Here is a 15877-nt window from a genome sequence, read left to right on the forward strand (position 1 = left end):
ATTGCACTTCAAAAGTGCTGGAAAAGGGATATAGTTGAAAATACACCAAGTAGTTTAGGGGATTGATTCGTTACATTGTTATACTTGGGAGTCACTGTATCATAGTCTATGTTACTGATAAGTTGCAAGTCATTTTGCAAGTTGATCTGGCATCAGGTATCATTCTTCCCTGAAGATGTATTAATAGGCTCATTAAATACTGTAAAGAGATGCTGTACTTCCAAGAGAAACTGGAAATGTTTCAGCTTTATTTGTCAAATATTATAATGAGGGATTAAGTAACTCCAGACTTTTGCAGGTGGGAAGATGCAGAATAGAACTAGTAAATACTTACTAAATGCATGAAGTTTTATGTTTCTATGTATTGAATGACTGTGACTGAAATAAAATGTGAAAGTCTAAGTCTATGGTCTAACACCATAAAGAAGTATAAACTGGTGTTGCAGGTGAGAAAAGCATTCGTATTTTTCTTCCTCTTCTCTCAGCTTGGGACACAGGTATTAGCAAAATTCTTCTGAAAAAAACTGGTGTCATCATTTATGGTTAGAAATGTATTTATCTAAATTAGGTACTCCTTTCATTTGAAATTCATTGGTGGCATTTTGTTCTGCTGATTCTTACTTAAGAGGAACTTAAAGGGATTCAGGAAAGGAAAGGGGGGAAGGTTTTACATCTAGATTGTGAGCAGTTTTTTTGAAAAGATCTTTTTTTATGGAAGTAAATTGGTTACCAGATTGTAAACCCTTTTTCGTCAGTGCTTTTTATGTGCCTTACAGATAGATTTGTGACATTGTGATCCACCTTTATTTTTGTTCCAACATAATTAAAGTTGACTCTGAGAAATTTAAAAAATTGCTTATTGTTAAATGATTGCAGTTCAGAATAGTTATCCATCATAATTTATGGCTTTATACAACACAGGAATATTTAGCTTCAAGCAACAAAGGCCCTGATGAAGTAATTTTTTAAAAGTTTGTACTTCTCGCTTTTAATTTTTGAAGGTTTACTTAGTGATAATTGTCTTAATAAGCACAAGAGTAGGATGGAACAGAAAATGAATTGCTGTGCTATGGATGTGGCTACGGCTAAGATTGTGCATTTGAATGCTAGCCTCAAACCCTGGAGCACAGATCTGCTCCATCACAGATGCTCTAAGTTTATATTTACTTAAGACTGTGTCCAGGGGATTTATTGTTTATTTTGCAGTTTGGTGATTTAAATGCTGTGTCCCCTGGAAATATGGATAAAGGTAAGCATTTTATTCTCTCCAATGCATAGTTCTGTTTAGAGGTGATAGAGCTAATGAGCCTCTTTGAGCGAAGTAAGTCCTTATGTCTTAAAAATACAGTAAAATAGAATTTAGAGCTGTATCATGCTTTAAAGTGCATATGTATGCTAAACAGATAGGTTAATAAGTTATATGTCTACAATAAGCTATTCATATAACATGTAGCATATAATTACAATAACAACTAGAATATTGTAGGTTTCTTTTAAAATAAGAATATATCTTGAAGATGTTTATTACTGACACAAGAAATACCCCCATCTTTATGCAGATTTAAGTTGTTTCTGACAGGACAGGAGAGGGTAACACCTCTGGGAAGAACGACAGGAGTATGTTGATCTATAGTAAAAATTTTGCTAAGTGAAGAAAGCAGAATTGCTTGCAAGTAGTTGTCAGATAACTTGTCAGTGAGAAAGATAGAAAGACATGAGTTCCTTATAACCTCTTCATGCAATATTTTGACATACATTCTTATACTGACTTGGGGTGACGTGATGCCGATCACTTAACTAATTAGTAGGTATAAAGAACTTTATGTCAAAATCTGGGGTCGAGTCACCCCAAATCTCTTTATCTCAGTTTCCCTGTCTGTAACTAGAAGTAACACTCTTTTGTTCATGTCTTAGAGATGAGAGGCATTTTGCAATGTGAGGTTAATATTGTTAAGAGATTTGTTTTGACTTTGCAATTGTTTTTTGACATGCTGTATCAACAGTGTGTAACTCAAGTGATCAAAGCTGGAAGTCTGTTTACCAATTTGAGATAACCATTGACTTTTTCCATTAAAACTTTAGATTTTCAGTTTGTGCTTTTATCAGATTGCTATTCTTCCCTGTATTTTTGTATTTCAAGTATCTTTTACAAAATAAAGGCCCTTGTAATACAGTTGTTTCCCTTCGTGCTAGTTTCATGGTGCTTTGTTTGTGCAGATGAGGGCAGTGAAGTTGAAAGTGAAATAGATGAAGAGCTGGATGAAAATGGAGAGCCACAAGCCAAGAGGGAGAAAACAGAGCTAAACCAGCCGTTCCAGGTGGGCTGCATGCAGCCAGTGCTTGAGAGTGGAGTACAGCAGAACCTCCTGAACCCAATTCATAATGAGCACATTGTTGCAACTACTCAGACTATCAGACAATGCAGTGCTACTGGAAATACATATACTGCAGTCTAATATGAAACATCCCGCTTGACACACATCCCATTACATAGCCCTTTGGGATTAGTGAAAGATATAAATTCTGACTGAAAGATGTAAAGATCGACTGTTGTCAAATTTTAGCTGTGCTGAACATTTATTTTGTTGGAGTTGTTAAATGGAATGGGTGTATGTATTTTGCAAGATCTGTTTAAAAAAAAAATATTTTTTTTGTAAACAGGATCATTTTACATAGGCCACTCAATATGAAGAGTTTTCTTAGTATCAAATGCAAGAAGGATTTTTTGCAAAGCTTAATGTTAATGTTTTTGTCCTCTTATAATAATTTAATTTTTTCATAGTTTTTTAAAAGTATTTTGATGTTAATTATTAGTTATGGTGATGATTTCATATACATAGGTTTGTAATTAGATGCACTTCTGTGAAATATCAAATGAAGTATTTTCTTTGAATTACACTGTAGGGAATACTTATTTGACAGCAGATGTATCAAATTTGTTATAAAAGGTGCTTTTCATTGGACAACTAGAAGACACTATTTTAATAAAATTGTGAGCATTCAGGGGGATTTTTTTGTACTAACGCTGGAGGGTTGGGAAGATCTCCTAGTTCCTTTCTGTGAGCAAGAAGTGAGTTTAAATGACAGAATTGTAACAGATTGTGGTAATGCGTACATCGTAATTGTACCTAATTATCTGACCATCACATAAACAATGCAACAGTTCAGATGTTATTTGCATAGCAGTTTCTCTGTTTTCTTGAAGACTACTGATTCTATATGTGGGGCCACTGAACAGGTGCTTTTGGCTGTTGAGTGGTACTATAGTTGTTAGAAACTGAAGCTAAAAAAATAAGTGACTTGATGATGATGATGATGATTATTATTAATTTTAAGTGTATGTGCTACTTATGCTGAACTGGACATATAAGAAAACATTCCATTTGGATGACTTTCTTCTATTCCAGGTCTTTTCCTACTAGTGGTTCAGTCTGCTGCTCTTAGAAAAGATGATTTATAGAATGCAAGGAATGTAGCAACCTGCATCATTTTCTTTTAAAAAATATTTCCTTGTTGTTAAAGTGGATTTAAATTTTTACAAAAATTAGATAAGGCAGTGTAACTGGCACACCTCACTTGTACTTATTCCCAATTGTGTAGAAATTGAATAGGTGGCTAGATGGACCATTGCCATTTAAGAATGTACATCAGGGATCATTGTACCTCGGCTATTACATGGTGCCTTAAACAGAACTGAAGCTAAGACTTAATACTTTTTGTTATTCTTAACTCTTAAATTAATTCTACAAGGTGTGCCTGTCATTTTCAAATTCCCTAAGAAGTAAGGACAGGTTACATAGACTTCAAGAGAATAAAAGGATTTTTTTATTATTAAATGATTTTAATATCCCTCTTAGAATGACAATAAACCTATTTTTTCTCATTTCTAGCTGGATTTCACTTTATTAAAAATAAAATTTGCTTGGGGATTTGGAAAGCAAAACTAGCTTTAATTCCAACTTCAAATGTCAAAATAGATTGACCATAGTCCCAAGCAAGATTATATATTTTCTAAACCCTTGCTTACTTTTAATTTTAAAAACTGAAAAGAAATAAATGAGCAGGTACATAATGCAGTGCATGTTTTCAATTTCTATATTTTGTGGGGTATCAGCCAGATATTATAATGACAGTTTTTAGAGACTGTATTAATTGACATTAAACAACTCAAATTTTTCTTAAACATTTCATTATGCAGACACATGAATTTGCTACACTGAAACAGTGGAATTAAATAAGCAAAAAAGCCAAAAAGTGAAGGAGAGCACAAAAAGATCAACATTACAGAAAAGACTGTATAAATTAAATGAAAATAAGGGGTTCTTTTATTTTGGGATATCTAGTGTGTCTGAAAATGACTTTAAAGTCATATATACCAAATGGGAGAAGAGCATGTAACATGAACAGCGTATTTAGCTAACAAGTTTGTTGCTAGAGTTTACTTATGCTCCAAACACAGCTGCACATCAACTGAAATATCCTAACATTACTGGTGCACAAAATTGAATTTTAATTCATTTGCAGAATTGGGAGGTGAACCCATCCTGCTCATTCTGTGTAGGCATAATTCCTACTAATGTCAGTAGATGGCTTTTGCCTCAGTAAAAAGCGAAAGTGAGGTTTATATTCATTATTTCTAATCTCATAAATGCACTGAATCTCACTGATTTTAGATTTTGTTCTCACGTATATCACTCAGTGTGTCCTGATTTTTCCTCGGAAATCAGTACATCTGTACCCTTCACCAAAAATGCTAAAACTAAGCTGTGATAAATATTTACTCCCCTTCATTGTGCATTATAAGATGTTTACAAGTAAAATAAAGTGAAATAATTCAACATTTTTTTCATTTTCATCTTTTTTTAATACTGTAGTAGTTGTTTCAGTTTTTGTGTTGACAGACCTATAATGTTTTCTTATTATTGTCCTTTCTTGGTTTAACGTTGGATTATTTGTTGCTGAGAAAAGAGTACGATTGTAATAGGTAAATCTAGATTGCTAAAAAGGTGGGACCTGAGTGTCTTTCATTATTTAGCTCCCCACTCCACTCAGTTGTTCAGTGTCACAAAGTGCAAATCAAAACTGAACAAAAATCTGAATACAAAAATGGAATGTATTTCATACCTTATGAAAACATGGAGTTGTCAAAGATAATTGGAACTATTCTAGGCTTAGAAAACTGAGTGGAGTTTGTATTTCTATGCTTAAATTCTATAAAGATTATATGAGATTTTTTTTAAAAGAACTGTGTCGCTGTAAGGTGTGTTGTATCCTTACAGATTTGGGGATCTTCTGTTTTGTTTTTACATTCACTGAGATTTTAATCAAACATTTAGATAAAACATTTTGCACACTCCTGCTATTTAATAGTTGGGGTTTAGTAATCATTAAACTACAGAGATACAAATACCTCAGTCCATATTCTGTAATGTGTAGCATGCGGCTGCATTGCCATACCAGCTCTGAAGTCTACTGTTAATGCTCTGGAGAGGTGTAGCATGTATCCACAGGGTAGACATTATGAGAGTTGACACGGATTATGTGTATTATCAAACCTTGACATGGAATCCAAAATAACTATTTCAGAGGCAATTCCCCCATTAGCTCAAGTAATAGAGTGAACAGTGTGGGGGAGTGGACATTATTGAACTACCTTTTCAAAACACAGGGCCCAATTTTCAAAAGTTTTATATTTATTAAAATTTGTTGGTACATTTTCATCATTCTCATGGTAGATCAGTTTTACAGCTTTTCTGTTTTCAGTTTTTATTTCTGTGTTTTGCTCTTGTACTGTAGCATGCTCTAAGCACCTTCTTTTAAAAATATTCCATAAAAATTTGGAAAATAGATTTTAGATTATTTACCTATAAAATGATGTTTTACAGCATTAGTACCTTTAGTTCAAAAGTAAGAAAATAGATAATGTTCTGTCATTCAGGAATGTATAGGTCTATATACATATTTAATTTAAAGTGAGGTATTTTTAAACATCTAAAACACTTCATTTGTTCACATTCCTTTCCCTGGGAGAAATTATCTGGTATCTTTGTCATTCTCATCAACTGGCATCTGCACTGTTTAGGAAAAAAAAATTATATTAGAGATGCACTGCAATCCAATTTACTTCAGAATATTTTTACAAAGTAAAAAAAAAAAAGATAGCCATAAAAGTGCTGATGAGAAATAGATCTCTTAGTATTGTAAGTATACAACAGTAATTTCAGAGTTTAAAACATTGGAAAGAGCAGTATGAATTTCTGAAAATTGGGCCCTTGTCTCTCTAACAAGACGTCCTCTTTGTATATGGTTTAAAACGAATAAATGGAATTCTAGTATCTCTGCTAATTTGTCTGGTGATTTAAGACAAACAAACAATAAAAACTGGAATAGAAGCATAAACACACAGTGCTTAGCTCTAGTATTAGAAAATTAATTTGATATAATGCCTTGCATTAACCCTTTGAGCATTGTAAGTAACTTGATGGGAACAAAGCTTTTTAGATAATTTAATTAGTCCATTGAGCATATACTTAGCTGATAATGTTGTAGGTTGTTTTAATTATGTCTAAAGTAAATACTTGCATACTATACAGGAATGCTTTCTTTATAGGGAGAGTTGTAGTCAAAATATTCACTGCCATTTATGTGTACTGTCTAATAGAAAACATTAATTCAGCTCCCTTGTTTTCATAATTGCTTAAATATATAAAGAAAATCAAACATATGTTTCTACAGATATGAAGTTGTCTGCTTTAGAAGATAAAGGTTTAGAAAATATATTCAGACTATCTTGAAAATCTCCTGAGGTAGGTTAGTATTGGCATACTCTGGTATTGTAAAAGAGAATCTGTAGAATTAAAAGAAGGCTTATTGAAAAATAAATTTTGCAGAATATTTGGTATGCTTGCATTGAAATTTTTCACAGTTTTTGATGAACAAAAAGTGCACATTTATATTGACATTCCTCTTAAAACTCAGTCACTGCAATAATGACTAGCTAAAAGATGAAGGTATTTTATTTGTGTTCACCTACAGGAGTAGTTTGGATGGCCCTTATTGAATGTCAGAATTTTAAAGGCAGTGTAGAAATTGCACAAGCCTTTTGCCATTTTAAAAAGTCCGTTTTGTTCTTACAAATGCTACTAAGAAGAACAAAGGAACAAGTGTAGTAGCAAGTAGAGATTCTTTGAACACGCAGTAGAAATGTCACCTTACTAAGTGAGAGTACAATACATTTTCTACTGGTTTCTTGCAATATCAATCAGTCAGCAAACACTACGTGCAGCCATCTAGCTGAGGTCAAAACATAGAGAGTCTCATTTTAAGTTATTTAATGGAAATACGTCAGTAGTATAGTGCAAGTAAGTTGTAAACATTTTTAGTCAGTTACTGCATAATTATTCATGCATAATTAACATAATGCAATACTCAAAGGGTTTTATTTAACAACTTTTTAATTAATAATTTACTGTAAATGCTTCTAAGTTTGCATGCCTTGATCATTGCTGCTAGTGATTTTACGTGCCAGTAGACCTGAGTTTAATTTACCAGTTTAACTAAGAAATAGTAAAAGCCACTTACAAAGTGACTGCCTAGGGTTTGTTTGAAGTAAAGTATGCCTTAGTTTGAAACTGATAATTTTAAATCTTATTTTATTCAGATTTTTTTTTCCTTTTCCTATTGAAAAAATAAATTAGCATTTTGGCATTGGAAGCCCTGAGTAGTTAAATATTTGGTAAGAATCGTAGATTGCTCATTAAGGCTGAAATTCACTGTTGAAAAGAAGGCCCAGAACAAGTCTATGAGCATCAAATGAGCCTCACTTAAATCTAAATCAGGAAAATATTCTTTATATGTTCTTAAGCACTTTCTTGATTGCGGTGCAAACATCGTACAGGAGTTTTCAGTTCTGGATGAATTTTAAGTGAAGTAATAGATGTCTTTGTAAGAGGAATGACACTTCAGAGGAAGAATCTTGCATGGATTAGTATTTAGCAGGAACTCAGTTCAATTCTTTTTGACTTACTGATACCAGCAAGAGCTTTTTACACAAAGAATACTTAAAAGGTTCCCCAAATAAAGTTTCCTTCAATACAATATTAAAGCGATTGCCTTGTATTCAAACATTAAATATCCATCTTAAATTAACCCAATTAAGGAATTTAAAATGCCACTTTGTACCAAAGCAAGTTGCCCATCTCCACTCATCTTCACTGAAAATTTGGATTTACAGTTAATAACCAATGAGGCTGTTAAAGAAACTTTTGAGTGCCTTTCAAAAACTTGGAAAATTGTGCCTGAGGTGGTAAACTTTAATTAGGTTAATTCTAGAGCTACCAATCAGTAATTTTATCATCACTCAGGGCTTTCTTACCTTCTAGGAAACTTCCTTTGTTGCATTTCTTTTATACTGTATTTTTTTTTAAGTGCCATCATTTAAATTTCGCTTAGTAAGTGGCAGTTTACATTATTCAGTCCCACAGAACGGAAACATCATAACACTAGGACATATTCAAACTTTTATTTTCCTGTTGACTGAAAATATTATGTAAATGAGATAAGCAACTTTTTGTAGATCGTATGTGTGAGATAATGTAATGTTCTTTTCCAGTTTTTGGGCTACATTTGAATATACTTTTTAATTATTTAAAGAAGACATCTTTACAGAATAACGTGATGGGTTTTTTTGTATACTGTATTTGATTTTGTAAATACGTATTTCCTGATGTGATTTTTGTGAGAAATGCTAAATCTTTTAGTATATCATGTCCTCTCAAAACTGGCAGGAGCTAAATAATAGTTTGTGGGCAATTTGTATTGTGTACTGTAAAATAACTGGGGAACTTTTATAATTATAAAAATATATATTAACTTTTAGTGTGTTGTTTAAAAAATGACTGGAACATACTAAAGACAGTAGGATTTTTCTGAATATTTCAGACTTGAACTCAGGCTAGCTTTCTTGTGTTTTTCAAAACAAAATTGTGTCTTGTCTTTTAAAATCAATAAATTTGTTTTCTTGTTACAAACATATCTGAATTGCTTCTGTTTTTATATAGCCAGTTATTTCGGATTTTGATACTATCATTGAAAAATTATTTTAACTTATGCCTTTTTAAATAAGACATATTTTTTTTTACTTTTCAGCAGCAGAACTAAGTAACCAGTGTGTCTCTGACTGCAAAAGAAACTTAATATTTTGAAGTGTTAATTCAATTAAGTAGGTGTCAGATTCCCAGTAAATTTAGATAGTAGTATAATTATTAATTTCAATATTAACAATAATTTCCTATGACAGATTTAGCTACTTAAAAGCTGTCGGTGAAGGATTATGCAGACTTGATCCTCCAGGAATTAGTAGTGTCAACTCATTACCAGCAGGAGTTATTTCTGCAAGTTTTGCTCCATTCTGCAGTATGCTGCTGCATTGAATGCTTGGCAGTTTCACAAAACACAGTAAAAGGCCTAATCCTACCAGGTCATATATCTTACAGGTCTCTAGTACATGTTGCAGGCAATGTTTCCTATAAAAAAATGCAGAATGTTACTTTATGAGGAGGACCCACCGAGTAATAGAGGCTAGAACTCTATGACTGTAGAGGCTAGAACAAAATGACTATTGGATACCAAGATTAAAACAGGTATTTCACACAAAACTGTGTTAAAGATAGAAAAGCTGCATCCTAAAGCTTATTTTTCTTAGGAACTTCAACGCTAAGTTATGGTCCAGTCATTGTCTATGCTTTAATTTCAAATAAAGACCAAAAGTTTAGTAGAGTGCAATACTGGTTCCTGCAATGCATCCTACCAACTATAAATTTGCTACACCAGTGACTAGCCACACCGGTGTTTACAGAATGCTCCTAATTTGTCTATTAATCAAGACTTCATTTTCTAGCTGGTCGCTTGCTGAGACTAAATAGGCCTTGCTCCTGCACACCTGCAGAAGAAAACCTTCTGTAGAGGGACATCTCTCTCTAGAGGGATCTCACACCAACTAACAGTTGATATAGCCAAGACATGACATTTATTACATAGTTCATTTCCACTGACAGCGTTACCAGGGAGAGCCTGCAGGATTCAACCTCTTCTGCTGTTTATATTAGTTAAAGTAGTTTAATTAGTTAACCACTGGAAGTTTATTTCAGCATTCCAAAATACTATGATCCAGAGTTCAATGCACGAAACATAGCTGAAATGTAGGAGAAATTTAGAAATGGTGAGTACTGTAAGAAAACAAAGAATCCAGTGTGCGCCAGCTGTTCAGTTCCACACCAAGGTCTATGCCAAAAGGCACCTGAAATATAAGCCAGTGATTTTTCCTCAAAGGTGTCTGACCAACACAAGAAAGAAACCTTGATCCATTTTTCGCACTGTTACCGGTACGCTAGAGAGTCTTTATTCTGACTTGATTCTGCTGATCTTATTTCAAATTGGTAAATCCTACTGTATGTATTATTCCGCAATATCTGAATTAACTTAACCAGCAGGACTATTTTATTAAAAAAAACAAAACAAGCCTTCCTTGACCACGATGTACTGCTGATGACAGTTTATTCTAAGCTATTCTATAAGCACAGCTGTTATTATGTTAGTGAGAATCACTCTGTATATAGACATTTTCCACTGGCACCCAGCACACAAAATTTGCTGCTCCTCTCATTATCTTGAGTTTAGGGAAGACACAGTAGGTCAGTACTTATTTGTTAGCTAGTAGTGAATAAATTGAACATACTTTCAGAGATCTTGCTGGAAGTGGTATAAACAGCTGTTTGTACCTGTTTCAAGCTGTTGTTTCTTTGCAGCTGGATGTTACCTTTCCCCACAATGTAACCACACTAATAGATGCTGTCCTGGCACAATTTTGGTTTAGCCACCTTTGCCCAAACTGCTGCTAAAAGTCGTCTGTACTAATGTCTCTCCTACTGCAGAAATCTGTTGTCCAGACAATTTGCTGGTGGTTTTCAAGGTTCCTTCCAACCCAAACCATTCTGTGATTCTATGACATATTGCTGGCAGAAGCACATTTACAATACTTGAGTTGTTAAAGCACAGTTTAAGAGAGATACCAGGTTTGTGAACTGGTCCTTTGCAGAAGCTGTAATTTGAGGTTATATTGTCTTCCTACTAATATTAAAAGACTGCAGAAACAGCTGAAGAAGCTGCTGTAACACATTGACTGAAGTTCGGGTCACAAGAAACTCTGTAGCTGCAACACAGACATTGAATTGACTGTGAGTGACAAGGTGACTTTTGCTCGGAATGAAAACAATCACTTTATGGTTTTATTTCCCTGGTTTTCAACAGCATCTGGTGCCCAACAAAAGTTTCACGTTCTTCCTCTTGTTTCACCCAGGAAAGCTAAAAAGCCAAAATCTAAAGGTGCAGTAACGTAGCAAGAAATGGGACAGCCTTAGCCTAGAAAGCTCATTTGCAGCAATAAAGGGAGGCCTGGAGCTAAAGTAGCATGGCATGCTGTAATTTCAGGTTGACATAGCAAGTAAGAAAGCTGTCACTTTAATGTTGCTCAGCTGTTGGAATAATGCTCACAACTAACTCATGGAGCTCATCTCTGCGTGAAAAAGACACCTCCAAACATTGCTTGTTTTAGAGCTCCGACACTGCTGCCTGATGCATTCTCTCACATTTTGCTGTTTCTCTAGCTTTTGGCATGAGAAGAATGCTGAAAAATACTGATGGTTATAGTTGTTGCTATAGAGATCAAGGACCTCTTCTCAAGTTTTACAGGTAAGGTGGGAGGAGAAGAGCCAGGACTGCTGACCCAAACTGGCCAAAGAAAGTATTCCATAGTATAAACATCATGCTCAGTGTAAAGCAGGGAGTTTTCTGGGGATTCCCCCATTTTTCCCTCAGCCCCTCTACTGTCAGAGGTCCTTTGCTCCTGGTGTCCAGTATCTGTTCTGTCTGTAACCTCCTACACTGGACAGAAGGGATGTGCTTGCTGTGATGGCCATCTGGCCATTACTGCTGGGAGCAGGCGTGCTGCGACTCTGTCCTGGATGCTGAACCATGGGTTTGTATTTGTAGATTGATTTAGTCTTCTTATTATATTGTAGCAATATTAATATCATTATCCTTTTTTTGCTGTTGTTCTATTTAAGCTGGTTCTACTTCAACTCGCTGGTCTTCCTTCCCTCTTCCTTTCCCCTCTCCCCATCCCGCCCCAGGTGAGGAAGGTGAGAGCGCAGCTACCAACTGTTTAGGTGTCGGCTAGGGGCTAAACTAGGACAAACTCCCAGTTTGCCATTTGCCCTGTGTTTCAGCTACCTATAGATACGCAACAAGCACAGTCTTGCCTTACTTTTATTTATTCAACCTTTCACTGCAGTGGTGAATGTGACAGCCCGGAAATCCTCATTTTTTGACCTAGAGGTTAGTTAAGTGACTGTGGACTTTGCTTTGGGTATAGCAATCCTGCCGAGTGCCAAAGCACTTACTGAAGGCTGTGCACAAACACCTGATGGCATATGCAAACTGCCATATGCCTCCTTCATACAGAGGGAAATAACATCAAATTTCTTCACAGAAGAATCAAGAGGCGATAACTTATTCTCAGAAGGGGTAATCAAACCCAGGCAGTGACAGAATTGTGTAGTTTTCATAAACAAACCATCCCAGGCATTAGCACAAACATGGGTTCAGCAACACCTGTGCCATGTCAGAACATTTTGTGGTTTCAGTGGCTCAGAGGAATGAGTTTCTGTGTAGTTGCAAGATCATCCCTTTTTACAAGAACTCTTTTCAAACCCCATCAGGCTAGGTACGCGTTCAATTATGTGCCATAGTCCTGTCTAACTGGCTTGAAAGGCAGCAAATGTACCCAACGAGATGAGGCCATTACATACCACAACAACATCTGGAAATCGAATGAACTGAGGCCTGTTTAAACTTTATGCATTACCTTTAAACTCAGATATTCATTAATTAACCTTCACAGTCTCTTTGACAGGGAGGCATATGAACAAAGTAACAGGTAGAGGGGACTCAGGGGAATCACAGAATCAATCACCAGGTTGGGAAAGACCTGTTGGATCGTCGAGTCCAACCACTCCTATCTGCCACTAAACCGTGTCCCTGGAGCAGCACGTCTTACCGTTCTTTTAAATACCCTCAGGGATGGTGACTCCACCCCCTCCCCGAGCAGCCTCTGACAGTGGCCCATGACCCTTTCTGTGAAAACCCGTTTCCTGATATTCAGTCTGAACCTCCCTTCCCTGGGGGAAGGGACTGAAAGAACCCCAAGAAAAAAACGCACTAGGGACAACTTTGATAGTGACCCAGCTTCACCCTTATGATCTCAGCAAGTGAAACAGAGGGAAAAACACCAGGGAAGGAAAAGCCAAATCACCTGGCGTTTAGCGGAGCTGCTTAAACCACTGCCATGAACTTCTAGCCCCCACCCGACCGGGAGCGCAGCCTCAGACCCAGGCGCACCGCTTTGTCCCCACCCTCCGTCTCCCGGGAGGGAGCTCCGGAGCCGCCGCTGCTCGCCCCGGCCGCGGTTCGGCGGCCGAGGAGCGATTTGGAGGCGGGCGTGAGGCTGACGGAGCCCGGGAGGCGTCTGCGCCCTGGATGCGCTCTGCCTCCGCCGCCCCGCGGTGCGGCTCCCCGTTAGCGGGAGGCTGCGGAGGGCGGGGAAGCTCCGAAGCGGCTGCCGGGGGGAGCCGGGCGCTGCCTCTCCCTCCGTCTTTGAGGGGCTGGCGGCGGCGGGAGGAACCGCGGCGCGGGGGACGGTGCCGCCGCCGCCCCTCAAAGACGGTGCCGGGGGGCGCGGAGCTGGGGGATTCGGGGTCGACGAGGCTTAGGGCTCGGGGCTGAGGGGAGGCTCGGAGCTGAGGGGCTCGAGGGGGGCTCGGAGCTGAGAGGGGCTCCGAGCTGAGAGGGTCCCGGAGCTGAGAAGGGGCTCGGAGCTGAGAAGGTCCCGGAGGTGAGGGGGGCTCGGCGCTGAGGGGGGCTCGGAGCTGAGGGGCTTGGGGGCGGCGAGGCTGGGAGCTGGGAGGCAGCGGGCATGGGGAACTCGGAGCTAGGGAGCTCGGGAAAGGCGGGACTGGGAGGCCTCGGAGCTGGGGGGCGGCGGGGCTGAGGGGGCTTGGCGAAGGCGGGACTGGGGGCAACTCGGGGCGGCGGGGCTCGGAGCTGGGGGTCGCGGGGGGCGGGGGGGGGGGGGGGCGGCGGAGCTGCGGTCGGTGGAGTCCGGGGTCCCGGGGCTCGCGGGCTCGACACCCGCCCCGCTGGGCGCCGTGCTGGGCGGGGGCAGCCCCGTCCCCGAGGGGGTCGGAGCATCTCCCGGAGCAGGGCGGCTGTCTGGGTGCTTCCCTCGGGCTCGCCCTGCTCTGGGTGGGAGCGAGGTTGAAACGGCAATGAACTCACCGTGCGAAGGCGGCTGGAATCCTCGCGGGGTGTCGGCGCGGTGCCGGGATGCGGCCGGGAATGCTTTATCGGGGAGAGGTTCCGGATGGCGTCGTGGGGGAAAGGTGTAAACCCTCGTGTCGGAGGCGCCTGTCCGCTTTGTTGTTGTTGTTCTAACTTTAGCCAAGGGATGCTAATCGTTATCTGAAGGGCAAGGTCTGGATTTCTTCCTATCGAGCCACATGGGAGAGAGAAATCACCAGAACTGAACAAGGGGAGGAGGTCAATAAGTCGCTGTGGAGCGATACGGGACAGACCGCGACTGCTTCTCCTTTGCAGTGCGGCCGGAGCGGGATGCGCGGGGCTCTTGGGGAAGTCCAACCTGGTTTCTTAATCTGAACAGCTCTTTAGGGAATTAAAATAAGCTTCCTTGAATATTTTTAAAAACACCTTAAAATCCTTGGAAACTTTTATTGATTCTGATTCCTTCTTTTGGTGTATTACTGTAGTGTTTTGTCTCTTACAAAGTATCAAGAATATACACATAGATAGGATTTAACCTTCCAAAGAACAAAACACATCCAGTTCCCCCTTACTGAACAGAATGAGGTTACGTTGTGCTCACTTATGGTACGTTTAATACGAAACAAGGTTTGAAGCTATGAAAACTGAGTACAGGAACCCAGCAGACAGCATTTGCAGCATCCATGTATTTCTGCATTAAAGCACAAGTTCCATAGAAGCGCGTATTATACCAGTTCTTTATGCATTAGTCTGTTTTGCCTGAGTTTACTAGGAAAAACAAAATTGCCAGTATATTTTTAGGAAAAGATAGCCTTTTCCTAAAGGTTATTGGCTGTACCTCATATTTTGGAGTGAGCAAGAGAGAGGAGTATTTTTTTCCTGATTCAGTGGATAGTTTGACAAAATTCAACAGCAGCCTAGAATATACATAATTTTTCTCTCTAGTTATATGCAGAATAAACACAGCAATATATAAGTAGGCTGTTTTGCAAACCATCTTTTTATTCAGAAGACATGAAAAGGAGCTAGATGCAACTGCAAGAGTAGTGCCTTTTTTTTTGTTTTGAAAAATGAGCAGTCTTTTTTGAAATTCTGATTTTTTTTTTTTTCACATCTTACCCTTAATGTTCCAGTGTCTGCAGTAGGGGTTGTTAGTGGTAAATGACAGACATAAAGAATTTGAGGCTGGCAGATTACTTTTTTGATATCTGTTTACAGTTGAACTAAAATTATCAAGTCTGTATTAAATATGTATTTTGTTCTTTATATGTGTTAGGTGTAGTTAAAAAAAAAAAAGAAAACTTGGTTATTACATATACAGAAAAGATAGCTTGATATATTTTGTCCTTTCAGATCCCTGTTAGTGTCTTCACTTCTGCTTTTTTTTTTTTTAATACATTATTTAATGAGTATCTGCTCATCAGAAAGTAAGAGCAGTAATGGATGGCCATGAATTTTGGAATTATTAACGCAATAAGTGAAA

At 38.2% G+C, this 15877-nt stretch overlaps 1 protein-coding gene and 2 long non-coding RNA genes across 4 annotated transcripts in view; 2 read left to right on the forward strand and 1 right to left on the reverse strand.

Moving 5' to 3' along the window:
* The window catches only part of RFX3 (regulatory factor X3), a 101471-nt gene extending 92473 nt beyond the window's left edge, over positions 1 to 8998 (forward strand). For both annotated transcript variants that reach the window (XM_054053454.1, XM_054053453.1), the window contains 2 exons: positions 1207 to 1249; positions 2218 to 8998. In XM_054053454.1, the coding sequence (XP_053909429.1) occupies positions 1207 to 1249; positions 2218 to 2456 (282 nt within the window). In that variant the 3' untranslated portion in view covers positions 2457 to 8998. The remainder of the gene's footprint in view (positions 1 to 1206; positions 1250 to 2217) is intronic.
* The window catches only part of LOC128850329 (uncharacterized), a 60783-nt gene extending 45167 nt beyond the window's left edge, over positions 1 to 15616 (reverse strand). Inside the window, exon 1 of the long non-coding RNA XR_008447638.1 lies at positions 14392 to 15616. This is a non-coding gene — a long non-coding RNA (uncharacterized LOC128850329). The remainder of the gene's footprint in view (positions 1 to 14391) is intronic.
* Positions 13480 to 15877, forward strand: part of LOC128850328 (uncharacterized) — a 30302-nt gene continuing 27904 nt past the window's right edge. The window contains exon 1 of the long non-coding RNA XR_008447637.1: positions 13480 to 13619. This is a non-coding gene — a long non-coding RNA (uncharacterized LOC128850328). The remainder of the gene's footprint in view (positions 13620 to 15877) is intronic.

The sequence above is a fragment of the Cuculus canorus genome, chromosome Z (assembly GCF_017976375.1).
Source record: "Cuculus canorus isolate bCucCan1 chromosome Z, bCucCan1.pri, whole genome shotgun sequence".
Lineage (NCBI taxonomy): Eukaryota > Metazoa > Chordata > Aves > Cuculiformes > Cuculidae > Cuculus > Cuculus canorus.